The sequence below is a fragment of the Agelaius phoeniceus genome, chromosome 2 (genome assembly GCF_051311805.1).
Source record: "Agelaius phoeniceus isolate bAgePho1 chromosome 2, bAgePho1.hap1, whole genome shotgun sequence".
NCBI classification, from domain to species: Eukaryota; Metazoa; Chordata; class Aves; order Passeriformes; family Icteridae; genus Agelaius; species Agelaius phoeniceus.
This window is the reverse complement of record NC_135266.1, coordinates 90,445,422-90,472,784: the sequence shown is the minus strand read 5'-3', so window position 1 is coordinate 90,472,784 and position 27,363 is coordinate 90,445,422. Positions and strand designations below refer to the sequence as shown.

Here is a 27,363-nt window from a genome sequence, read left to right as displayed (position 1 = left end):
AAATTAGTACAAGAAAAATTCCATTGCTTTTGTTACTCATGACAAATAGAGAACACTGAACAGACAAGTAAAATTAAAACTCAAATCTTGCTCTTTGGAAATCACAACATTTCAAGACCTATTTAATTAAACTCCTTATTGTTATAATCTTGATGTCAGGGAAAAGAGTGACGCTTGCTTGCAACAGATTTCTTACATCAGCAGTTCCACAAGTCTTCTGCAGACTCCTGCATCAATCACAGCCTGGATTTTATCATTGGGGCCATCAGACAAATAGGACAAAGCCCAGCAGGCATCAGCTAATACATCTGTATCATTGACAAAGAGCAGCCAGGAAAGCACACTAAGACAAGGTGAAACCTGTAAGACATTAAGAGCAGATACATAAAATTAAAATGGCCAGAAGATCTATTATTATGTCAGCTGATTTTGTATGTCATTATTGGATTTGGTACTGGCATCTTAAGATTCAATACTCAGATAATTTCAGACCTAGCTAGCTAGCACTTCTGTGCATGACTGTAGCTATACAAGCATGGAGAAGCATGTCTCCAGAAAAGCAGCCCAGCAACTCTTCAGCCTCTACAGAACAACGTCTGCCAATAAAACTCAGACTTGTCCACTAAGATGTTACTTGTTACTAAGATGTGCCAGGTGCTGCTCTACAGCAGCCAAGATGTGCAGAGTTTTCTTCTGCCATGGGACAATCGTCTCCAGTATACAAACATTGCAGCCATGTTAAAACAGTGGTTGTGCATGTCTGCCCAAAGGACTGAACAAAAACTTAAAAAAACTTCATCTGGAAGATGGTGATCAAATATTTCAGAATTTCTCTGATGAAGCATTCCTTCTGTTTAGTTTAAGTTTCACCACCTTAAACTAATAATTTGTTTATCACCACTTCACAACACATTTTCTTTCAAGCATCTCTTACCTTGGCAAAATCAGGAGGAGGATTTTTCCCTCTGCAGAGGTTGGACAGAGCCCATACAGCATTTCGGGTCATAGTGAGACGATTCTGTTTTGACAGCAATCTAAAACAAACCAACAAAAAAATCCAACCCTTGCTTTTAAAAAAATCAAAGCCAGGCAACCCTGTTAACTGTGTGAACCATCAAATCAAACTCTTTTTAACATACACCAGGGCAAAATATGATAGTTTTTTCCTATGAAAACACATCCTAAAGAAAATCATCCTTGATGGCTACTAATATACACGCTAGACACAGGAACCTAGTATCCCAACAAGAACAGTAAACATTACACTAAATTTCACTCAAATGCTTGGATATACTGATGTGGCAAATTAACAGTCAAAAGAGGTGCAGGAATTGTGACAAAATTATTCTGAGGACATGCAGGTAGTTTGAAGATAATTCCTGTAGCCAAACTGCATTTTTATGTCAGTCTCAGACTATGAGTCCCACTTTGGCTGAAAGTTAAATGCAGAAAGTCAAGACCTAATCTTCCCACAAGTGTAACAATTTAGTTTCTTTTTCTCACAGCCATCTCCCACTGTACCAATGTCTTTATGAGAGTAATGGAGAATTCCCCTGCTGCAGTCTGCAAAGGGGTAATTGTAATTTGGACATGACAACACAAGATGGTGTCACTGGTTCAGCAATAATATGCTTCTCAAGCAGAGGATCACCAAGACAATTAGCAGGCTAGAGAAATGACACGCAGTGGGACGTCAGTGACCTGGATTTGTTCAGCCTTAGAGGGAGATGGTGCAAGAGGAGATACAACTGCTGCTAGCAGCACTTTAACAGGTGGATACAGAAAACAGGAAGGCAGATCCTTCTCAAAAATGCAAAGTGACAGGACAAGAGGCACTATCATGAGGCAACACACAGAAAATTCTGATTAGGTATCAGAACACTGTGTTTCACCACGCCATGGTCAAATACTGCAACAGGTTACCCCGGGTAGTTACGGAATCTACTTTTGATGTTCCAAATTTGACTGGTTAAGTAGCTGAGCAATCTAATCTGATCTCACCTGCTATGAAGAAAGGCTTTGACTAGATGACCTCCAAAGGTGCCTTTCAATTTAAATTATTCTGTGACTCTAAAATAAGCCCAGACATCCACCCACACTGTAGAATAAAATAGTTCCAGCTTAGCTGCTTCTAAAACATGTTTGCATTTCAGCTTCATTAAAAAGGTAGTTCAGGAGTCCCCTTTAATAGCTATGATTAGTCCACAGTAAAAGAAAACAGTATTACTATTCTTCAAGGCAAAACCCAAATTTCAGTCATATAAGGCACTCAAGCAAAATTCTGAAAAAACATATTAAAACAAACTTACTGCAATAAAGGGGGCAAGATATTACAGTCCAAAACATAGTCTCTGCACATAGTGCTGTCTCCAGCAATGTTGCCAAGAGCCCATACTGCCTGCAAGGAAAAACAGAATAATAATTGTTTTTATTCTCAAAATTCTACCAGTTTAACATATGTATTAGAGTTGGGAGATAATCTGTTCTCTCTGTTAGGTCCCAGACAATGTACAGAAGGGGAATGCATTCTAATTGCATATTACACGTATACACTCTAGCTCATTATATGATTCAGGAATATTTGTGGATATCTAAGAAGAACACCATAACAGCAAATATGTATGTCTCCAAAGATTGTGCAGGCAGACATACCTTTGCTCTGTCCACAATGTAAGAGATGAGCTCACCTCCACAGGCTTAGGAACATTCTAATTCTACCCTCCTTGTTCACACCTAATTTAAAACCAGATGTTTGTAGCTGTACAAGTCTGTATCTACCCAAAAATGTTTGTGTGGAACAGCCACACATACTAGTATTTACTACAAAGGCATAATAATATTATATATATAGTAATATAATATATATATACTATATAAATATAAAAATAAATATATTGTTTACACAGTCATAGATAAAAATGAGAATCTATGTTCAAGATAAGTCAATATTCAGAATCAAAGAGTTCAGGTGGGCCAGGACAAATTCTTTAAAATAAAACTATATGGACAGAACCAGTGTTGCTGATTAAGTCATATGCATGGCAAAATGTAAGGGCTTGGGCATCAGTACTACCCCTAACTTCATTTTGAGAAGATCAAAAATTACCAGAATTAAAGCAGCCTGAAATCCATCTTTTATAATATGATGAGAATAAAAGATTTAACTGGTTTTGATTTATACATTTGGGCCAAATGGTGTTTTATATAACACTGTCCACTAGTATGTGAGCTATAGAGTTGAAAAGTAGAAATAGTCTATGTCAAGTATAAAAGCAATTTTATGAATTCCATGCAAATTACAATATTTTGTCACACAAGAAAGCTTATGAAGTTCACATTTGCCATTTACTTCAAGTTAGCAGAAGACTAAGTGTCATATCAAATAGAAACATGTATCTGTTTATTTGGTTGGCTTATGGCTTCAGACACATATATCTACATAGTCACTGAAGTACTCCCAATTCTACATACAAAGGACAAAAGCAATCCTGTTTGTCATGGATAGCAGCTGAATGTCGTCCCCAAATTTCTCTTCAGTTGAAGGCTACGTATTTAGCTGCAGTAAAATGAGTTATAGCGCATAACTATTTCTCCAATTGAACAAAGCAAGTTCCTCATACAAAATAAACATGTTCTTCCGTCTCTCTATACCTATTTAAAATAAAATGCTCCTCTAAAAAAACAGACAGAATTGCCAAATTTTTTACCTAAAGGAAATTTGTAGATAATCTGAAATAAACTTATTTATTCATTTTCAATATGGTGTCAATTAATTCAAGGCATTAGGTTTCTCCTTTAAGATGTTTTTAAATGGTGGCAAAAATATGCTACTTTAAAAAACAAGACTCCAACCACTCTAATGCATTGGCAAACCCTGCAAAATGAATACAGCTAAAACCACAGGTATATACTGAATGTAGATAGAGATGTCAGCTTGCTAGATACAAAATAAAAAGACTTCACCTCTGTACCAGTACTACCAACACCAGCATAGGATCAGAGCCATTAAACTGCAAGTTGTGAAGAGAGTAGGCGACTGTTCTGGGGAAGGATTAGTTTGCTTTGTTTTCTACTCTGTTCCAGGCTTCTGCTGTCAGCCACAGTCAGAGGCAGGGCACGAGACTTTACTGACCTGTGCTATGAAATAGCACAGCCATTATAACTACACAATGTTTTCCCAAAACTGATCATCATAATTTTTCATTCTATCTCTTATTCTTTTTACAACTATTGTGACAATAGTTTATCTAAAAAATATAACTTTGATTTGGCAGCCTCTTGGACTCAACACACAGAAGAGAGCTACCAGAAGAATCTAGCTTAAGAGACAGAATATATGCCACCTCCTGCAAAATGTCACTCATGTCAGAACTTTAGGAGCCACACCTGCTGTTCACTCCAATACTTGCATTTCTACAGCAAGGAGAAGCCTGAGGAATGAAGCAAAGATTTCAGACAGTCATAAGTAAATTTGTGAATCCTCTGAAAACACTCTGGGGGGGGGAGGGGGGGGGGAGGCGGAGCGGGGAAGAATAATTCTCTTTCACTGAAGATGTGAGTGATTTTGTATGAAGGCACAGTTTCCTTGCCTGGACACCCTTACACAGGTAAAAAAACAAGGAAGCCCTATTTCATTTGTCTGTGGTCTTTGTTTCTGCCATTATAGCAATATCTATTTTTAAGGTTGACAAGAGTGATAATCACTTAATCCAAGAATCCATTCTGACCCTGAATGACTGACTGGTTTTGCAACAGCAAATCTCACATCAAAAAGTCAGACCAGAGAAGTCAAATAGCAGCTCTGCTTTCCCATTCTTCATTGTTTTTAAGGCAGGGAAAATCTGGCTGTGTAGTCTGGTGTCACAGGAGCTGGTAAGAGAAGATGTTGCAACAAATCCTTTTAATGCTATCACTGATAGGACACAAGATGCCAATTAATTGAAATACCATGTCCTGGGGTGACTTTAGAAAAATATGCAATGTTTCATTCAATAAGGAAGATGTCTCTCCTTAGGGAATTACTTTAGCTCTTCAGATAAGTAAGGAACAGAACTCAAGCTCATTTAAATTCTTCTCATCAAATACTGCCATAAATACAAAACTCTGTCATGGTTTCCACAAACACATGAACAATAACAGGTTTCTTCAGGGTTTGTTTGTCAGAATAATGTTCAACAATTTCCATTTCTTCTTTTGTGCACTCCTCAAGATGCAAATATTTGCCACAACACTTTGGCTTCATTCTACACAACTTAAATGTTTTCATGTTCATTCCATTTTAGAGCTTATTCAATCAAAAAATATTTCAGTAAAAAAAAATCCATTTCAGTACCTTCCACTATCTAAATCCCAACTTAAAGATTACAATAATTTTAAGATTTATAGCCTGATTTTTTTAACCCACGTTTTAGGTAGAAAGCTGTGTGCAAGCTGGAAGTACAAATGTTGCCTTGTTAATTGACAGCACCTATTTTTACACTTGTATAAATTTCCATTTATTGCTAACAGCAGAGTAGGGTTTGCTGTAAATCTTCCATTTATTTTACTCATCACTGAACTCCAGTGTTTTTTCCTGCAGTGTTGGACAACTTCAGTAGTCAGTAAAAGTAAAGTGCAAGTCTTGTAGAGTACTGTTGAACCACATGGTACCTTCTGTGAATAATCCATGTGCTTTTTGACAACTCTCCACTATCCCCTGGATTCTCAGCAATTATTTCTTTGGGTATTTAAACTAAGTGCTTAACCAATCACCAAGAGTGTGCAGAGTTTGTCTCTCAATGGAGAAGAAATATTAGAAAGAATGACCCCTTCCTCAACATCTGGGTGCTGACTTGGGAAAAGGATCCAATGCTGAAATGAAGATGGTGAAGATTAGCTTGCATGCAAGTGTGATTGGCTAAGTAAACACAAGGAAGGATACCAGAAGGACACATTCCTAGGAGATGACTGCTACTATGTCCTAACACAGAAAACATCTTTCTTTCAGTGGCTGGGGTAGTTATAGCTCCTCCTTCTCATATCTCATCTGACAAACAGAGAAAGCAGCTCATCCTCACACCTTGACTGTTTGTCCTGATTTTGATTACCAAACACTTCTTAATAGGACTGCTGATGTAAAAGCCAAACAGAGCCTGGACAGCAGACTTACAGGTCAGCTCTGCCAAGCAAGTGATGGTTACCAAAAGGAACAGCAATACACCTAGAAATGGAAAAACACTGAGGGATAAACATACTGGTTGCCTCAGCTGAAAATGCAAACTTTCCCAAAGGGGAACAGGGCAGCAGGGGATGCTCATGCCACCGTGTGTCCAGCAGAGCACAGTGACACACACCTGTCACTGTGAGACATTCACGATCCTCCTCGACAGGCAGCACAACGCTTACATGGGTTTTGAAGGAAATTCCATGTCCATCAAGTAAACCCAAGCTGACATCTGGGTTTTAAGGACCACAGTAGGGAAAGTCAGGAAAGAACTGCAGCTAAGACACTGCTGAAGCCACATCAACCTTAAGCATGTCATAAGGGCTTTGATGGAGTCTTTCAATATAAATAATTTCAGGCAGGAAGATCAAAATTTCTAGATGTCTTTTGGAAGGAAAAAACTGTGATAAGTGGAAAAGGACTAGGACATATACCACTAACTAAACCTAAAAATTAGTACACCCAAAACAGAAATGGGGAGAGAAGGGAGATGTAGCCAGTGTTTTTCCTAAATAATGCAGATGTAGATTCTGTGATAAATTCAATTTCTCTGATGGGAAAAATGTATGCTAAATGGTTTGACCACTGACCACAGAGGAAGACTGACACACAATACAAGCAATGAAAGAGTTAAACGATAGTGGCTAATTAAATGAGGCCTGCACAACTTACTGGGAAACAGATCTTGTAAAAGGATGTAAGGAATCATTTCATTAACATACATGTTATACATGTTGCTTATTAAACATAGCTATAAAGATTCCCTCACAGACTTCTATAAAACAGCTGATTTAGACTCTTCACTAGACTCAGAAACTAGCATATGCAAAGGAAAAAAGTGTAAAATTAAAACTGGCATATAGATATGAAAAATACATGCTGGGAACATTGTGATCAAAAGATAAGGTACACTGATATCTGTTCCTGAGCTACTGCTAAGAGAAGCTAGAAATAAAAGACAAAGTAAACACATAAATCTTTAAAACTGACTTCCTGTAAAACAAAAACAGTGGATAATGACTAGCCAATAAGTAAGATATTATACATATTTTTTGCTTATGCCATGCTACATATTCAAAATAATGTTATCACCTAACATTTCCTTCTAAAGAATTGCTATCTTAATTAGAACACAGCCTTCAATACTTCTTTCTCTCTTCATCTTATACTATATGATTACAGGGTTACTGACCTCTGCCCTGAACACGTTGTTGTATTTTCTGTAATTCCTGTATTTTTGTAATTAGTTGCAAATGCAGTTGCTTGAAAATAATAATCTTCACAGTACTACTCTGAGACATAATTAGGGCGATCATTTCAGGAAAATATTGTAGCCAAATATCACCCAGTTTCAGAAATCCAACTTGAGAACTCCAGTTAGGCCTGCTCAAAACACAGGCCTAACTATAAAAATCACTGCTGAGTTGTCCTCAAATACAAAATGAAAAAGAAATATTTCACCTAGAGCATTTAAAAACCCCAGAACAAGTATCCACTTACTGAAAACTGAGAGAAGGAAATTATCCCACATCAGACACTAAGCAGTAGAAATATTTTTCTCACAAACCTACTATCGGGCTTAATTGTAAAAATTTCTTCCCTATTCTCCTCCATGCACTACAATTTGTTCCAACTTTAACAAACAGGGTCATAGAGTGACAAATAAAGGCCTCCTTTACTACCCACTCATCTGTTACCAGGGCAACAATCTGTGCATATACTGAATGAGACAAGAGTCATCTGGAAAAATACTATTCAATTGTGTACTACTGCTATCTTGTAATACAGAAGTACAGGAGCTAACTTCTCAGGGCTTATATGCTCCTAATTTTTGTTTCAGAGGATACTATGGTGAAGCACTTGGGGTTTTTTATATCTGTTGGGAAAAAAAGTAGAATTCCTCTTTTGTTGGCTAGCATTAAACTCCATGTCAGCTGTGAGCAGGGCTGCAATCTCCAGAGCTGCAGCAGAGAAACCCATGATGAAACAGTGTAACACTTTGCCATGGTACATTTTCCTTCTTCAGCACAGCTTACTAGGGAGCAATTTCTAACTGGTACTTTGAGATTACTAGAGAGAGATCATGAATTTGGCAGCACTTGAACTGCATGGAAGAATATTTTTCAGTAATGACAACCAAGCCACTCTGCCTGCCTGCAATCTGAATTTTAATATGTCAGCAGTTTATTGGGAGGCAGGGAGGGGGGAAGGAGCCAGATAAACTACTTAACTGTGGCCCTAAGCTCTTCCGTTAATTCACCCATTTAAAGATTGAAAGCTGCACAACTTAATCTAAACAGGTTTGCTCTTCCCACCTGCTCTCTGAACATCAGCAGGGATGATAACAACCTAACAAAGAAAGCAACTTAGCTCTTGCACAGAAGATCAATCATTAGGAGAAAAATAAGAAAAAGCAGCCTTGACTATATACAGAGCACCAATCATTCTGCAGGAACAGCACTCTTCAAGTGATGGCTGAATTTGGAAAGCAATGCTACCCAGCTCAACCCCCAAAATACAAATCTGAAAGGATCCATATAGCTAAGTCTGGATGGATTTTCACACAGGCAGAACACAGCATTTATCTGCCATTTTGGCAAGTTCCCTATCACATTTCTAATTTCTACAATGACAGCAGACTCAGCTCCTCAAAGCTAAAGTAATGGACAAAAAATACTTCATATTTTATTTAACATTTTTTCAAACACCTGAATTCTGTTCCTCTTTAAAAGCCTTCTCAACAATAATACAGTCTGAGACAGAACACTGAAAATGGAAAGATACAAAGTGGAGTAACTTGAAAGCTACAAGCAACTAAGAAAAAAATCTGTCTTGTGGAAAATGTCAGGCAACCTTAAGTACAGGTGGTAGATTCTGAGCCAGCTACAGAAAGAAAGGCAAGTTACACAAAGCAGTCCAATGTCTATGAGTTGGGACTCCTCCAATCATGCATCTCAATTCAGCCAAATGCAAGGTCAGATATCTAGGAACACAGAACAGAGGTCACACTTACAGGATGGAGAACTGAACCTGGAAGTCAGTGACTCTAAAAAGAACAATGGATCATACTGGATAACCAGCTTAACCTGAGCTCACAGCCAGCTTCTGTGGCAAGGAGTCCACAAAGACACTGGATATTTACACACCAAAGTATTGAGCAAAAGTGAAAATGAGGCACTAACTCTGCAAACAACAGTGCTGAAAGAGTGCTACTGGAATAGCCAGTGCTTGTCATTTCATCACCACAAAAAGATACTGAAACTAAGAAATATTCAGAAAAAGGTTGCCAAAAAACAAACCAACCACCACAGAAACGTTCTCCAAATGAGAATTCAGTGCTTAATTTCATTTACTCAAGTAAAGCCTAAGCCATGGTCTGCAAGTAGCTATAGGAAAAAACACAGAGCTTAGTAATGGAGTAAAGAATGTAACAAAAGCAATACCTGGACCCAAAGCTAGTCAAATTTGTATAGCAAAGGTACATACTTTCAAGTTAGGACTAATATTGGCTGAAACTAAATTTGTTAACATCATTAATATTTCATCACCCTAAGTCTTCAAAGCAAGATTATATGTCTGAAGTACATCCTTGTTTAAATACAGGTTACAGACTTCAAATGGAAACTACTGAATCAGATGTTTGGTCTGTGCTTTATACTGATCCCTGTGGGCCTTGAAGAATATTCATCTATGCTGTAAGGAGCTTGGAGAACAAACTATAATTTCTACTCATGCTTTAACTTCAGGAGAAACAGGCACGAACTTTTCATATCTAAAGCAATTACTCAAACAAGACTCCCTGAATTCCTCAATAGACAGAAATATACCAACCTATTAGAGAACAAAATGAGTTACCTCATTAGCTATGGTTAAGTATATAATTTCCAGAAAGAGAAAAATACAATACTTGCTTAGGTAACTTAACACATACTAAGCACAAAGCAACTGTAGTGTGTAATTTCCATATACTGCATTTTCTCTAAAGGCTTTCTTACAGGATAGCCTTGTTCCTTTCCAAGAAGGGAAACAAAAAACCCAACAAAACACCAAACAAACAAAACAAACAAAAAGTCAAACAAAAAAACCTCCAATTCCATAAATTAACATGCACACAAAATTCAACATTGTTCTCAATCTTTACCTGTTCCTGTACATCTTCAAACTCTGAACTAAGCAGCTCTATGAAGATGGGGACAGCTCCTGCTTGGATCACTATTCGAGTCTGAAGGGAATTTCCCGAGGCAATATTTGTCAGCACCCATGCAGCTTCAAACTAGAAACAAAATAAAAGTCAGTTTACTAGGAGCTTTCTATGCCACATCAAACATGGACACTAAATGTCTTCTAAAACCAGAGAGATCTGGCAGATTTGGCATAGGGAAAACATGAGATATTACCAATTAACAGTCAATTTGCAAAGAACCAGAATCGTGTATTTAAGAGTTATCACTATCACTTGAAACAAAAATTTGCAGCAGTTCCTTATGAGAACACTGACTTTGCTGTGGCTTTTCAAATCTTTTTTTTTTTTGCTATGCATTTATGTTACCTTTGCCTTTCTTACTGGCTAAGAACCTGTACACAAAACAATGTGCTTTCCCACAACATGACACCTGCATTCACTGAATCACCAGTGATATTCCTGAAGATGCAGAAGACATTGTTTGACAAAACTTCATGGATATGAAGCAAATAAATGATCTAAAAGAGAAGTAAAAAACCCAAACAAATAAAAACAGATTTCTAAAAAAAAAACACAAAGAACTTGTCTCCAACTCTGGTGATCAGTACTGATGCCAAATGCTATTAGTGTATGGTGTTTTTATTCACAACCTAAAGAAAAAGTGAGATCCCAAACACTTTGCATTTTCAACTGTTTTTGTCATTTATTCTTTTAATGTCAACTTGCAAAAGCATTAACTTTTTAAGATGAAATGCAAATTTTAACCCTACCTGAGACCTCAGGCCTCAGAAAACACAGATTCCACAAGTCCGTGTTTGAGTAGGTTTCTGCATGCCTTCAGCCCAAAGATTATTACACTACCCTAGCAAATTTACATCCTATTAGGTACATTCAGAATCTATAGAATTAAGACTGCTAAAAGTTGAATGAAAAGTAAAAACCAACAAACAGTAAAAATGGAAAGTCATAAGCTATAAATGAATGACTTTGATATTATCAAAAGATGCTGATCCAGCAGTATTCCAGTGGAAATACTGACATACCTTCAAAAACTGTCTGAAGAGATAGAGCAAGGACTTATATTTAGGGTTTAGTTACAAAAACAACTCCTGCTAAGGAGTTGCACCGAATCCTGAAATGTGCCTGAAATAAGAACTCAAGAAATAAGCCTAGACTTCTAAGGCTTTTCATTTCTAAGTGCTGTTAAAGACTTTGGTTTTGAAAATACAATTAATTAATACAATTAATCCTGCCCTTCTGATCAACTGAACATTCTAGTAAGATATGATCAGAATAAACAATTTCAAAATACAGCACTGCAATGCACAAGGAGTATGGGCTCCAAAATAAAGTACAAACAGACAAAGTCAAAACTGCAAGATTCATCATTAATGAACAAGAAGCAAAACAGTGTGACCAGAACCTAAGGCGAATGTAAAATGTTGCTTTCCTGTAATTCTCCTTTCTCTGAAGTGAGTATCCAGTGTTCTGGGGTACATTATAACATAACTGTTACTCATCTTTCTACCACAGAGGTCTCTTATCCATATTTAAAGTTTGTCCTCCACCTTCCTACTGGTACCACCAGCTTCAACAATTCACAGCTTGGAGACTCACATGGTCTCCAGTGTAAGTCACAGAAAGGTTAGAGAGTGACAGTTTCTCTCTTCCTTCTTCTCTGTGGACACCTGATGCTCCAGGATGTATAAACTAAGGAACAGTCACACATTAATGGCAAAGATATCTTTGTGATGCCATTCTTTTTCAAGATTCCTCTCTCCACATGAGAAAAATGTATTTGTTCATGTATGGCTGAAGCAACCCTGGAGAACAGGGGAGATTTTAAAGTCTTCCATTTACCTTGAGTAAAAATAGGACAGAGGAATTCCTAACAAATTAGGCCTTCCTATCACTGATCTCAGAGGCCTAGATTTACAGGATATTCCATTGACAACACAAAAGAAGAACAGACCATAAATTCCCGTTAAGTTCCAAGTTCATGAACATGGAGGTTGCCATATTCAATCCACCATACAAGCAGCTATAAATTATACTTCACTGTCTCAGAACAAGTTGAAAATCCTTTCCTTCTAGGCTAGGTTACAGTTAGAAACCCTAGAATGCCAAGCCCAAAGGAATATTTTTGGAAACAATGAGATAGCAAATAAAAACATTAGAAGGTGAGTTCCAGAGAACTTCTTAGCTGATCACAGCAAAAAATTCTACCTGCAGACACTAAATTGCCAAGCAGGCAGTGAGATTTGGCAAGATGGAGGAAAATTACCCAGGTAGAATGGAGTATTAAGAGCAACATACTCAAGCTTTTATTTCCACTGCTTTCCTACAAACTCCTTAGGACAAGCTTGCACATTTCCACTCTGACTGATTTTTCCCATTTCCATGTAAAAATCAATAAATGCCACAACCAATAGGGTCACAAGAATTGCTTCTATTTATCTGCCTGTCTTGGGTTTCTATGCATGACCCCAATAAGTAATAAATGTATTCCTTTTTTTTTTTTTTTTTTTTTTTTTAACAACAGATAGTTTATAAATCTTCCATTGGAGTTGCAAACCAACCAGCTTAAATCTGATACATACTCTCAGTTACTGTCCCCAGACTCCTGAAAGGAAGCTAAGAGACCTCTGGAATTCTGTGGATAACAATCTGAAAAGCAATACCTGTAAATGCTTTCTCCAATGTGTAAAAAAACTAATTTTTTGCATATTTCCAGTCAACAAAATTTGGATTTCACATGACATTCACAAACCTGTTGTCTTATGCATTTTAAAAGAAAGAACACTGATTCTAATCTAAGTGTTGTATATAATGTTACATGTTAACATATTTTTCCTTAACCAGGTAATAGTTTTCCTTCACTTTCTATTAGCCAAGAAAGACTGACCAGAAAAATATACAGCTGGAAATAATACAAAGGTTAAGAAAAATTAACCATTGTAGCACATATAATTCCATTTTTTCAAACCACAGTAAGGTTTCCAGCTTTCTATGCTTCTCACTACAGATTGTATTTATTTCTAATTCCAAACTTTTTTTTACTTTAATCAAAAATTTACATCCTAATTCTTAAGATTTAAAACTGCCTTCAATTTGTACAAAGAAGACAAACATCAAAGTTTTGTTTAATAGCTTTTCATCTGTTGAGCTCCAAATTTCAAACTCTGTATTTGCTGAAGTCTGAAAACCTCACCCTATCAGTCATTCAATGCATGTCAGACATCTCTCACTCTCTCTCTTTCTCCTGTCCTCCACCCAGAGGTCTTGCCAGAAATTCTGAAGATAAAATAGCTTTTTTAACACAGTGAAGAAAGAGAGGAAGTAGAGCTGAACAAATCACTAATTTTTTTCCTATCTAATTTGCATCACCAAATGCCTTCCTAAACTAGGAAGGCAGATACATTTATATTTTTATACCTGTAATGTACAGTTTTCTTTCCGCTTCAGGAACTCCACAAACCTGGCCACGACTCCTTGTGTGCTTATGACTTCATCTATTGGAGGATTTGGTTCTGTTTAAAATAAGAAGTTATGTTAGATACACTCATTTCTTTGTAAGGAAATTCTCAAATTACTGCATCAAAACAATATCCAGTGACATACTGACTGCTCTTTTCTTGAAGTGTGTTCTTTTTCTACAATACTTCACTAAAAGGCAATGGATTCCTATCTGTCAACATAAGAAAACTCCAGAGTTTTGAGGTAATAAGATAACATGATTCAGAGCACTGATGCACTCAGTAGTTTAGGCAGGCTGACTTCAGAGCAGCAGTTCTGTGCAGTCACTCTGGCATGCACACGTGCAGAGGACCTTTGGTATATCAGCATGTTTGGGCCACAGAGACACTGCCTAAAACATGTGAACTTACATCCAAGAGGAGATCTCACATCTGCAACACTCAGTACACATTTCAAGAGAAGAAGTGACTATTACATACATCAAGCTGACATTGTGTTAAGCAGAGCTTTGACCCTGAAATTTCAGTGTGAAACTCAATTTTTATTGCTGTCAAAGTAAAACCACATGCTAGGGAGGCTTCCACATTTTTCTCTAAGTAATTTCAGCCCTTACCTTTAGAAAGCAGCTTTCGGAACTTCTGGGTGGCCGAGAGCTGCTGCTCTGGACTATTGGAGAAAATCATCTCAATCATATCAGCAGTGATGACTGCACTCTAGGATTTACATGGGGAAACAGAATGAGGGTGAGAGAGCAAAAGGGGAAAAATCTGGAATTAGCAACATACAGGTTACATTTGCTAAACCAGTATAAAGTTTATTTCTTACTGAATAAAAACTTAGGTAAAACCATTATGGACAACATAGGAATCATTATATATGAACATCTACATAAGGCAGCATCATTCTCAAATGCAACTTTGCTCTACTGAAAGCCAAAATTCAAATTTTCCACAAGATATGGCAAGAAAATTCCTTTTCAGAATTTTTCACTGGTATTCTCTCCCTTCCTCTAAATTAAATGTAAAATTGTCTGCTTTAACAAAAAATAATTATGTTAGCATTTAGATTTCCCTAGCATGTACATTTTGACTTACTCTCTTACACCAAAATGTATAGGACCTCTCATTTCTAGAAGAGTCAACAAACTCTAATGCTTGTTATCAACCTCAAGTAGAGGTATTAAATTTTCCATAATACTGATGGTTTCCAATAATATGAATAAATTAAATCAGCAACCTTTCTTATGCTAGGTAAAATCTGACATTCTGTTCACCACAAATGTACCCATGTAAAGAAGCATAAGGAAAGTCAGATTTTTTTTCCTCCACTTCTAATCTAATCTTCAGATCCATCTGAACCCAACCCTTAGACAGACAGGGAGACAGATGACAGCGCTGAAAATACTAAGTGTTGTCTGTAACAGCCAACAGCTCCAACTGTTAAGAGCCTGAAATTAATGGCATTTAACATAGCAAACTGTATAATGACACTATCTATCAATTAGGCAAAAGCCGCCTTTCCTTCGTTTTTACTCTCTATTTGTTTAATATAAGCTTCCACACAAATGATTAATGGTATTGATGACTTGCCCAATATTTGAATACTATCTTGAAGAGTAAAACCATATATTCTATTATGGATCTACCACACTGTTTATAAGCATTTCTCTGTTTCCCAGTAATTTTCAAGGCTCATATAACCATCAATAGCTCAGCCTGATTTCTATGGAAACATCACTTGCATACTCTGAACACAGACACTGTGAAGATCAGCAAGATAACTTTTAAGTGAGAACTGCACTTTCCTTAAACTTTTCTGTTGTAGAACTGAAACCTTTACCATTTTTCATTCCAGAGAGAAAGTAAAAAAGTCTAATTTCCACAAGAAGTATTCTTCTGTAGTTTTAAATTCTAGCACAGAAAGGGGTTCAAGGCCTCATGCAGACAGTTAAACTAGGTCTAGCAGGGTTTCCAATACTTAGGTTAAAAATTGTGCCACTTGAAAGTCTGCTAAGAAAGCTTTCCACCAAGCCCCTTATTAACTTTGTAAATTGCAATAACACACTGCCTGATTTGTATTTTTAGGCTTCAAGCAGTATGAATTTCAGATTATAAAAACTCTGGGCAACAGTTGATAGAATCACCCATAATGGTGAGCACTAAATCCAGGAAGTGATCAGCCTGCCAGGACAATGACATTTTATTTCATTTTCTTGAGCACATATCCTCTGAAAAAACACTTGCTATATATTCCTGGCATTTTTCTCTCAAGTAATCTGTTTCAGGGTGGTTCATTGACATGGGTGTTTCAGAGTTGTCCATCTCTGAATGCATTCTTCACATCATTCTGGAATTTCATTTCCATCATGTCACTGCACAACAGACTTGCCCAGCTTCAACCAACACTATTCATTTCTCATCACTTACAGAAGTCATCTCCATGTTGTTCATCTGAGCCTCATGGAAGCCCCCATCTGACATCACTTCTTCCTCTGCTTCTTCCTCAGCCGTTGCAACATTTCGGCGTTTAAACAACTAAAGAGAGAAAATATTTAACATATATATAAAATATTTAACATATATATGTATATTTAATATATATTATACAGCCAATATATACACAGCATATTGCATCAGGCTGCTATAAAAACTACACATGCTATCACCTGAGAGAAGGCAGTACACTGGCTACAGAACTTCAACTGACAGCACATGGAGAAAGCTCAGCCATGGAGTAAATGAAAACAGCAATGTGCTAAAATATTGGTTCCTAACAGTTCTGGAAAACTGTTCACTGATGTCCCCTTCTCTTCTTCACCATCTGCCTCTATCTACAAGCTCTCTAGCTTCCACACCATTTCCTTCTTGCAGAGGATGCTGGGGTTCAGAGACCGGATAAATTCCTGTGTGTTACACGTCTTCACAGAACACCTGCAGGGGCTCTGACAGTCGAGTTACAGTGGCAAAGAGGGTTTTGGAGGATGATCATACATAGGTTATTATACTGGGATGAGCAGAATTTGGTCGCTATGACTTAGAGAAGGTACCCAGTTTAAGATGTCCTGAGAAGAGCTGGAGCGGCTACAGCTACTGGTCAGACAGTTTTGTCTGACCCTCAAGCTGCTCTGGCCAATCTTACACTTGAGTGAATGAGGAGCACTCACTCTATGTCTTGCAGAGCCTGCAGAGGAGGCAGTGAAGTGTGCAAGTGATTCTGATTTCAGACTGACTGCGTATGAATTTGGAGGGCAGGAACAACTAAGAAGGGGTTTGGGAGAAACAGAGAGTCAGAGCCACTGCAAGACAGGACTGTTTAAGGATTGATCACAGATATCTCAACTGCTGTGTGTTACCTGCTCCTCTCTCTTTTGCTTCCGTAGCTGAAGACCCTCTTCCTCCCGCCTGCGACGCATCTCGTCAGGGTTTAGAGATTTGTTCTTGTAGCTCTTCAGCCGGAAATTCTCTTTTCCTGAGGTCGTCATGATTCCTTCACAATGCAATTTAAAAAAGAAGATAAAATTACTCTTCAACAACACATCCTTTTATATTATGTCCACTCCTTAAACTCTGTAGCCATGAACTTCCAGCCAGTGCCCCCCCGTATTCCATCACCTAACTTCTAATAAAATTTAGAAGGTGGAAAGCAAAATTTCACAGAATTGTCACTTCGGTGTGTCAGCTCTTAAATAAACTTTTATTTTATCATTTTGAGGCACTCACTGGAGAGTAAGTAAAATATTTTACTAAGAACAAAGGTCTATAAGCCAGAGTATATAGCCTGGGCGAAAAAGAAAACTATGCTAAAAAATTTTAACGTTTCTCCACACAGAGAATTAGCCAAATTACATACTCCTGTTTTTACTCAAAAGTGAAGGTGTCCTAGCTGCTTTTTATCTTAATTTACTTTGCCTGTCAGTACAGGGGCTTTTTTTTTTGCACTTCATATCCAACATTTTAAGCTAATTCAACACAACCCTGTTTGAGAAACTTGAAGAAACTCTGTGTTCTTCCTATCCAGACAAGGCCTACAAGGAAATTGAAATAAAAATTTTAGGTGAAGATGGTTTAACCATTGAAAATGCTCAGTCCTGCAAACAAAGCAGTGCTATTATTCCCCTCCTCCCCACCCCCAATCCCTAATCCTGCCACTGTTTATGCAGAGGGGTCTTTTTTCAGTCTGTGATTTCCATCTGTCTTATGTAACTCAGTGGGTCGGCATTTATAGCTGCCCATGATGATTTGCACATGTACAACACCACACTTTGGAGTCACTTAGCATAAAGCAGTGATGGAGAACTGTGTGGAAAGAACTCATTCCCCTGAAAGCAATGGGTGTGGATCAGGTCTCCACTCTTAGTGCTCCATTCTGCTGCTACTTCTCTCCTTACATCATCCCTTTAAATCCAAAAGAGTTTGGGAATCAAATTCTCAACACGTCAGTGTTTCCATGCATCTTCACAGAGATGCAGAGTCTCCAACATATTGCAAATCCTGTAATACAGAATTTAGAAAGCTGCACTTTATAAAAAGTTACTCTACAGGACTTTTAAAGGTCTCTTTCAAATGCTCTAATGTATGGCTCACTTCAAATTCCATAAGCACAGAATCACCAGATGATAAATGATCTCCTGTGCATTTTCTACTTTAAAATTAAGCAACATGAGTCTGTACAGATTCTCAACAGCTTAGGTTTCCTCTTTAAAATACATCAAATGTATATTGAGTCTACTCTAACAACTCTTCTTTCAGTTAGCACAGAGTTGTAAGATAATAATAATAAAAAAAAAGACACTCAAATATGCTTCTTGCTAGAGCCTCTTTTTAAGTTGCTACTACCTGACAACCATTTGTAAGAATTCTGATGATCAGAACTGACTTTCACAGAAAACATTTTGGACGTCACTTCAAGTGTTACTGTATTCTGACAACTTTTTAAAAATTTTAAGATTTTTTAAATGTTCAGGGACACAGAACTACTACATTGATTGTCAGTCAATCACAGGTTGCACCAAATGCAACATTAGCAACCTGAGCATATAGGTAAGCAATTCAGCAGCCTAATTTTGCTGAAAAGGCTCTCCTGAAACAGCCTTTTTTATAATAAAGGTATGACAAAAAGATAAATCCCACAGCACCAGAAGTTCCCTACATCTTTTTTAACAGCTTTGAGACCCCATGTCTGAGCTTCAAGTGTTCATGATTCCTACAGTATGCTTAGCAATTATTTGTTCTTCACATTTTTAGTTTAAGTGACTACTACCTGTATATTAAACACACATACTATTTGAATAAGCTTGGAATTTTAACTGTAAAAAGAAGTTCAGTCAACAAACACTCAAAATTTCTTTCATTCCTAAAATATTTTGAACAAAGTATTTTATATATTTTAGAATAAGCAAGTTGAACTCAAACACCAAGTGGACAACCATGAGCTAGAAGGACATTCCTAACATGAAAATGGCTTTGCAGACACTCTGGTCATTCAGCCCCTGACCACAAATAAACACAGGCATACACTACAGCCCAGATAACATCTTGGGCCTTCCACAATGTTATTAAAAATTCTCCATTTTTGTCTGAAGTCTGTCTTCTCCAACTCATACAACCATATTTGCCTTTAATTGGGATTTCAGGACTTTGGTAACTCCTTTGATAAACTCCTGTGGTCATTTCACACCTTCACTTTCAATACCTAAAAGCCCTTAATTAAATTGAATTCTTGACAGGGAACATCTTCAACCCTTGACACTGAATTTTATCTAACTTCTATTATGCAGCTTCCATATAATGTTCCAATGTTTCTAAATATCAATGACACAACCAACTTCATCATAAGTAAGTTTCCTTAAGTGTATTCTTCCTCACTGTGCTTATTAACGTAGTTTCCCCCTTCATCCCACGTTCGCACAATGATCTTCTTTCAGTTAATTTTGCTTCTGTCTTTAAGGTTATAATTTCCATCTTCCTCTCAGAGTTCTCTTAGCCCCTCCTGTTGTACCCTTAACCATTGTTTCACTTATTGAAAATACAGGTACAGGGTTTACTTGAATTCTTTCTCTGACTTTACTGCAAGCCCTCTACCCAACAGCTTCACAGGTATTATCTTTCTTATACCCTCTGCAAGCTGCAGCTGCAGGTTTTGACTATGCTTATTTCAGCTCACTTGGCTGACTAACCCTTTCCTCTATTTCATGAGTAAACTGTACACTTAAAATCCTTTCAAAATAGTATAGTGTCTTTTATCTGGGAGTACAAACACCTACCACCAAATGACTAGGAAGAGAGTTTCTTTCATTAAAGGTGAAAAGATTAAATTCTCTTCATCACTGAGAAGTTACCAATCCAACTAGAGATGGGTTCAATACCTTATTTTATGCTAGGCCGTCACTGGTAGTAAATAAAATGCCAGCACAAAGCCACACACCTATTTTATACACCTGTTTGTCTCATCTCTATAACTGTTAAACCCATAGTTATTTTCTAGAAGTAATTCTTACTTCCTGAAGGTATCTTAAAATCAATTCTTTCTTTACCATTCTTTTATTGGTTTCCTGACTACTGGTGAAAAATTCAACGAGTGTATCAAGGATTCCATCCAGCCCACACATACTGACAGCATCTTTGGACCTATTCAAATGTGTGAGCACACAATGGCTTTTTAGGATTAAAAATGTAACAACTCTATCTTAGTTGTTACAGTCATCCAAGGACTGTTTGCTATAAAAAATCTCCTCCTCCATTTTTGAGGATGTAGCTTTTCCCCAGACTAAACCGCAGAAACAAAACAACTTCAAATTGTCTCTCTGGTCTTCAGCAGCTTTGGTGTGACTTAGCTGAAAATCTTTCAGTGGTTACTTCAAGTTCACCCTTGCAGCAAACAGCAAACCCTGGATCTTCTCTGCATTGTCAAAATTAACGCTACTTCTGGAGAAAATCTGTGGTGGTTGTCATGGAAATGTTCTACCCATCTTTTCTTTCCTAAAGATAGCACAGCATTGTCCACATTTTTGATACTCCTGGCTACAGCTAAAAACCTCTGGAGACCTGGTAAGGAATTTTCATGGTGTATTTCTTGGGCTTTTGTGCAACACCACTCAAGCCCTATATGACACTTTCTCCTTCACAATTTGTCTGCATAACACAAATTTTAGCAAAATTAAACCCACTATTCAGGGATGTCTGCATTTCCATAGGGCAAACATGATCCCAAATCTTTTGCTGATTAAGACAAGAATCGTACCGAATGTGGATGTATTCTAAGCACACGTTTTTAGGGGAAATAACTTCTGCATTTCTCCTTGCTCATCAAGTCAAAGAAACTCCGAAGCACTGGGAAATACAGAGTCACTTACTGCCATGACCTACCTTGTCCCAAGCAATCATCTAGATAGGAATAAAAATGAACTCCCTGCCTTCTTAAATCAGCTATCACTGCCTCTAGACTTAAGGGCTTTGCCAGAAGGAATACCTTGTGACTAATACTCTTGGATATTTCACACGTCAGAGGTACAGAGATGTAAAAATAAAGCCCTTAGAAATCAAGAGCTGTATAATTATATATATATATATATTTATATTTATATAAAAATATAAATTCCATTTTTTTACACATGTAATAGCATATATGTACCACGTATACATAATGAAAAAAAGATTACCAAATACACTCCTGATATTAAAGACTATTAGAGACAGACTTTCCTTCTTTGGAAATAGAGGCAAGAATATGAAAAAAAAATGTGTTTCAGAAGAGTAGATCTATACATGACATTCTACCTCATAATGGGAATAGGTCAGAAGGGGAAGACTTGAAAATTAAGGCAGAATATGAGTTTGAAGAGAAACAGTGTGATAAAAAATTATCAAAATACCCATGATTTGCCATATTATGAGAGTACATTTCCTAACTAAGGTGGCTGTCAGAAGGAAAGCAGTCACTGGAGGCAGACTTGGGAGCTCTGTTGTGCTGTCACACTGCTGTCTCTCCTCTAGATTGCTGCCAGAGTGACACGAAAAGACACAAAAGGCACCATCAGCCCTGAAAGGACAACTCGTGTTAGTAACAGCACTGTCAAGCAGTGAGAAGAGCTGGAATTATTCAAGGGAAGAAATGCACAAAAGCTTTACTTCCAAGGAGATTTTAGTTTGTTTACTGGCTCTGCCATGAGATTCTAGAGAAGTTTCCTTACAATCACACTTCTTGACATCAAGCCAAATACCTACAGCACAGCCTGGACAGATGTTTGAGCAATTCACTGAGCTCTGATTACAGGATACATCACCTTCTGACACTCTTCCATGTGAGACTAGAAAACCTATCCAATTTAAAAAGCCAACCTGAAACTTGGTCATTCATTGCCCTCATGAACACATTCTCAAAAAAAAAAAAAAACTGTATATCAGTATTTTGGCCACAAATGTGTCTCTTTTTTTTTCCCTATAAAGTGTAGATTCTGCAAAGTCTTTCTGATTTGCTTTTTGCTAATTCACAGGCAACCAGTCAGGATGCTAACAGAACTATTTAAATCCTGGGGAAGTAAATGGTCAGCTTTCTTGGAGAGGACAGACAACAAAAACCCTTCATAATAAAACCATGAATAAAACAGGGCATAGAATGATAAAAGTATCACCTGGGATTAATGTTATTTCCCTGGAAAAACTAGAGCAAAATCCTACATTTGGCATCATCCTACAGAGATGAAAACACATCCACCAAGTCTCTATACTGTTGACAGTGTTATCTGAGAGAAAAAGAAAAATAAATGAAATCAACAGATTGACTTCTCTCTTCACTGCTGTCTCCTGTTTTTCAAAAGCCAGCTCAGCCAGATAAACACTTTGATGAGGTTGTACCAACTTCAAATGCAAAACTGTTTGAAAAACCATGCTTACAGGGGTCAGTGGGAATGCCCATCAGTAGAAGCACCCATACTATCTGAGGGACAGGGGTTTCACTTTCTCCCTGTCCTCAGACTCTTGTAAAGCTCAGGACATCTACAAGAAAGGATATTTAATCATCTCAATTACAAAAAGCTATTGTTCAAGCAAAGCACAGCCAATTTCCAAGACTTCTGCTTACCTTTCTCTAGCTGTAAAAGAGGACTGGGAAACACGTCTCACAGTCTCTATAAAATCAGCAGTTACAGTATTTGTAAAGACCTGTAAAGTAAGTTTTGCTCCAGCCCTAACAAGGAAACAAAACAATCCTATGAATTCCATTTTCTGTGATTTATGAAAGCTGCAACAGCCCAACAGCAGGGATCCACAGTCCTAGGGCAACCAGCATACAAGAACAATGGAGAAGAAAAGGAATCACCACCCTCTGCTATCCAAAAAGCCAGAAGATTAAAGGAGCTTCAAATGCAACATAAGAATGGTAGCCAGACATGAATAGAATGTATAGCCTTGAAATGTTCAGACTTTAAGAGACTTTCTGTTAAAAAATGGAATTAAGAAGTGGATTTCTTCATGGAACTGCTGCCCATTTCCATATCTTTCAAATCTGCTTTATTTTGCAGGCTTCCTAGTCCTCTTACGGTTTCTCCCTGCCCATTGGTAAGCCTTAATTCACAATTGTTTCTGTTCTAGCACTTTTATAACCCTGTGAAATAGCAAAACAAGTACTAACCCACCTAATCTATGGCTAGGTTGGCATGGTCTAGCTCTAGACCACTTGGCAAGTTGGATTGGTTCTTGCTTAAAAATAAGAATACCCCTAAAATAATTAATACAAGACCTAAAAGACAAAAAACATTGCACAACATGGAATATGACATTACAGAAAAATTACAAACATTAATATTGCTCAAAGGCAAAAAAAAAAAGGGGGAGAACACATTGCGTGCTATCTGAACAATGTTGAGACACCTCTGTCAAATGTGCAGGGATGTCACAATGTCACATTTCACACCTCATCCTGACTTTCCTATCCACAAACAAAAAAAAGGGCTGAAAAGTTGGCTAAAGTAAAGACAAACAACTACCACATCAAAGGAGGTATCTGCAAAATTACTGATCTTGAAGGGTACATTGATTATATCTCCAGGTAACTCAGAAAGATCTTCTGTCCTAACAAAAAAAGTACATACTTTTTTTAAGAGATGTACTTAAAACCAGGCCAACATCAGCTTGCCAGGCTCCTGATCTTCTTTACACTACAAAAAAAACCAACCACCATAGGGAATAAAAAACAAGTAAGTATATTTCTGGTTGCATAAAGAAACCAACCACTAACAGAAACAGAATTCCCTAGAATTGGTGCTACCTGAGAAACTGATCTGGCACATCAGCCTGTATTACTAGTTAAACCCACTGACAGCCACAGAGCTGGACACTTAATTTTTAAAAGTTTGAGGATTATGTGCTTTTTTATCCTCTCTTTTTTATAGAAACATTGCTGAACAGATTAAGAAGTAATGCATTTACAACGTTTATTGGACAACAGTTTTAGAAGGCAACATGCACAATAAAAGATTATATAGTGTGTATTTAGCACTTCACTATACATTTACTACCATGAAGATATTTACAAGATGTTTTGAGCTCTATTTTTAAAAGGTCCATTTTGACTTAACAAGGCAGCAGATAGTTTTCAAAGTTCCAGAAAGCTTTTAACTTGAGTGAGAAGGTAAAAAAACTGACTGTCAAAGCCAGGTCAATTTAAAATGAAAACATCTTCAAATTTGTTAACTGAGACTTTCTGACTTGAGTTGAAAACACAAAATTCCTTTACTGTGTTCAAAGACACAACAGTGCAAAAAATCTGTTTAAATTGAAAAATCCTCACCTTCATTTCTATAACCCCACAGTCCACAATCAACCTGAAACCAAAAGGTCCCACAAGTCATAACACAAAGAAGCAAGTGATGAGGAATTAAACTATTCAGCCACACAGGATTATACTGACATTAAAAAAAAAATAACCTCACATAAATGTGTCCATCCATATGAAACTACATGAATATGATTATTCCTGTATGCCAAATGAAAGTGTAATCTGTTTTTCTTTTGAAGAAGAGATACATTTGTATTTTGATCAAGATTGCAGCACATGCTCCCTGCACTCACAGGATGGGCTGGCCAACTATATATTTTCTGTAAGGTCATATCCAAAAGAGGGACTGCTTGAAAAGCCACATTTGACAGTCATCTGTCAGAAAAAAAGATCACCCTCACATCTCCAAAATCCTAACTTGCCCTAAACATTATTTATGAGTGAACAAGAGTGCACCTTTCAGAATTTCACACAATGAAAAGAAGAAGTCTCTGGCAGTTTAAAACAAATTAGGTTAAAAATAAACTAAATTAATAATTAAGTTGACTTTGTAGTTTCAAGCAGCTTTTGTTTAGGGTTGGAAATATCAGAAGGCACTGAAAGCAAAGCTACCTCATGCTTCCCGTGACAAATCTGCCTGCCACAATTGTATCATTTGCTGTGACTCAGCACTATGGAAGATACGTGTGCAAACCAACAAAATAACAGTAAGTCAAAATTCTACTGATTTCATCCTAGCTTTGGACATCAGCACTGAAGGAGTCACACAGCACTGAGGTAACAGCCACATCAAGCCAAAACCCACAGGCACTTCAAAGCTTAGTTCAGTTGAAGAAAGGATCATGTGGAAGCTCTACAAAGAATCTCTGTGTCTATTAAGAGGCAATCTCACCCTACTTCAGACAAAAACCACAACAATCTAATGTTAATCACAACTTTACTATTGGACTTTACTTACAGATACTTACAGTTTGTGATCCACTAATAGGTGGCTTGTTTGCCCATTTTCATAATTCAACAGGTGAATTTGCTTTCAAGTGTTACCTTAGCACTAAATTTGATAGCTTACAAAGCCTTGTTTCAATCAAGATATGTTCAGGATGTTTAGCCACAGGGTATTTGTTTTATGGTTTTAGAAGCAGCACATCACTTATATATAATCTCAACTTTATATAAAATAAAATAAAGATCTGTGTGTGTCAAACCAGTTGGTATCACAGAACATACGAATCCTCCTGCTGAGCCTGACAAGCACTCTGAACTACCAACAAAAACAGAAAAACAGAGAAAATAAATACTGTGGATCACAAGGAAGCTGTTGGCAGCAGGTGACTGACTAAATCTTGTCCTATGTCACACTCTGAAAGCCCAGAGTCCATAATGCTCTACACACACCCAGAACAGTCGTATTTCTTTCAGTTCCAATGAGCTTTAGCGCCTGTCTCCCCATGACACTAAGCAATAATTATGCTTCAATAAAGTGTTCACGTTATTCCAAACCAGATTTCTTCTGTCACTGAACTCCATTTATTCCTGTCTAACATGAAGAGACCAGCAGAAGTGACCCTGTGATGTGCAGTCTACCACAACTTTCTAACACTTTTTCATACCTTCCTACTACTAACATCCTTTATAAATCAATTCTGGTGAAACAAAATTTACTGACACCTGTCTTAGACTACACCTACTTTTTATCCTCAAAATGAATTATAAAGGCTGCACAATGTTTAATGCAATTTAAGACATTCAGGAGGTGGCATAATATCATTTCCAGTCCTGCTGGTCTACAGATTTCATATTCAGTGGAGGTTTTTAGAGTGTTTAGCTTAAAATTACCTCTTCTGTTTTTCCACAGTCCCTTTACCTTGTCCACAATAATTTAAAAGTACTGATATTTCTACAGGCCTTGCATTCCACTGCTGGCTTGAAAACCCCACACTTATTCTTGGAAATAACACCGAGCAGTTTAATCCACTTACTTGCTTAACAGACTTTAAAAACTGTAACAGACAAGGGGTTTTTTTCTTCATAGTAGAAAAAAAAATGACTTCCTATCATAATGCTGCCTCTATTCTCTGCAATTTACATCACCATTTCTTTTTTAGTATTATTATATTATTTAAACAAGTACATCCATTATGCTTTCACCCCTTAGTATGAAGCTGAATAATTTTTCTATCAGTTCAGCTTCCACTTGTTCTCTGAAAAAGAGGTGGTCTGGTCTTTCTAACTTGTTTGCCCATTACATCATTCCAGAACCTCCAGTACAGATATTTCAGCCACTCAGAATATTTCATCAAGTGTGTAATTCCTTTAATGTCTTTTATTTTTCTTTACTTGCTCAGAGCCTACCAGGCTCACTCACTATTCCCTTTGGCCTTCAGAAGTATTTAAACAAATGCAATAAATTAAGCTATTTGCTGCTGCCCTTCTATTTCTCTTATGTTGCACATTAACATTAAAGCCCCTAGCCCTAAATCACATCACTCAGGTTTTTTTATGTGCTATATGCTATTTTGGAAAAACTAGATTTCAGTTTTTCAGGGAGGCACTGGTTTACATCCATCAACCTCTTGCCATAGAAGTTAAATTTTGCAACTTAAGAACTTTTTTAGTTGCCTTTAAAGGTACACTTTTGTGCTCTTAAAGACAGAAATTAAGCCCCCTCAATAACTTGTGAAACACTTCAGAAGAAAAAATTCACAACCCAGGGGAGGGACAAACAGAA

General features: G+C 37.2%; 1 protein-coding gene across 1 annotated transcript in view; it reads right to left on the bottom strand.

Moving 5' to 3' along the window:
- The window catches only part of KPNA1 (karyopherin subunit alpha 1), a 58,288-nt gene that overhangs the window by 28,441 nt on the left and 2,484 nt on the right, over nucleotides 1-27,363 (bottom strand). Inside the window, exons 2-9 of the mRNA XM_054653004.2 lie at nucleotides 17,215-17,348; nucleotides 16,289-16,396; nucleotides 14,476-14,575; nucleotides 13,821-13,915; nucleotides 10,344-10,475; nucleotides 2,310-2,398; nucleotides 935-1,034; nucleotides 197-360 (exon numbers count right to left, since the gene is read on the bottom strand). Of these exons, the coding sequence (XP_054508979.1) occupies nucleotides 197-360; nucleotides 935-1,034; nucleotides 2,310-2,398; nucleotides 10,344-10,475; nucleotides 13,821-13,915; nucleotides 14,476-14,575; nucleotides 16,289-16,396; nucleotides 17,215-17,343 (917 nt within the window). The 5' untranslated portion in view covers nucleotides 17,344-17,348. The remainder of the gene's footprint in view (nucleotides 1-196; nucleotides 361-934; nucleotides 1,035-2,309; nucleotides 2,399-10,343; nucleotides 10,476-13,820; nucleotides 13,916-14,475; nucleotides 14,576-16,288; nucleotides 16,397-17,214; nucleotides 17,349-27,363) is intronic.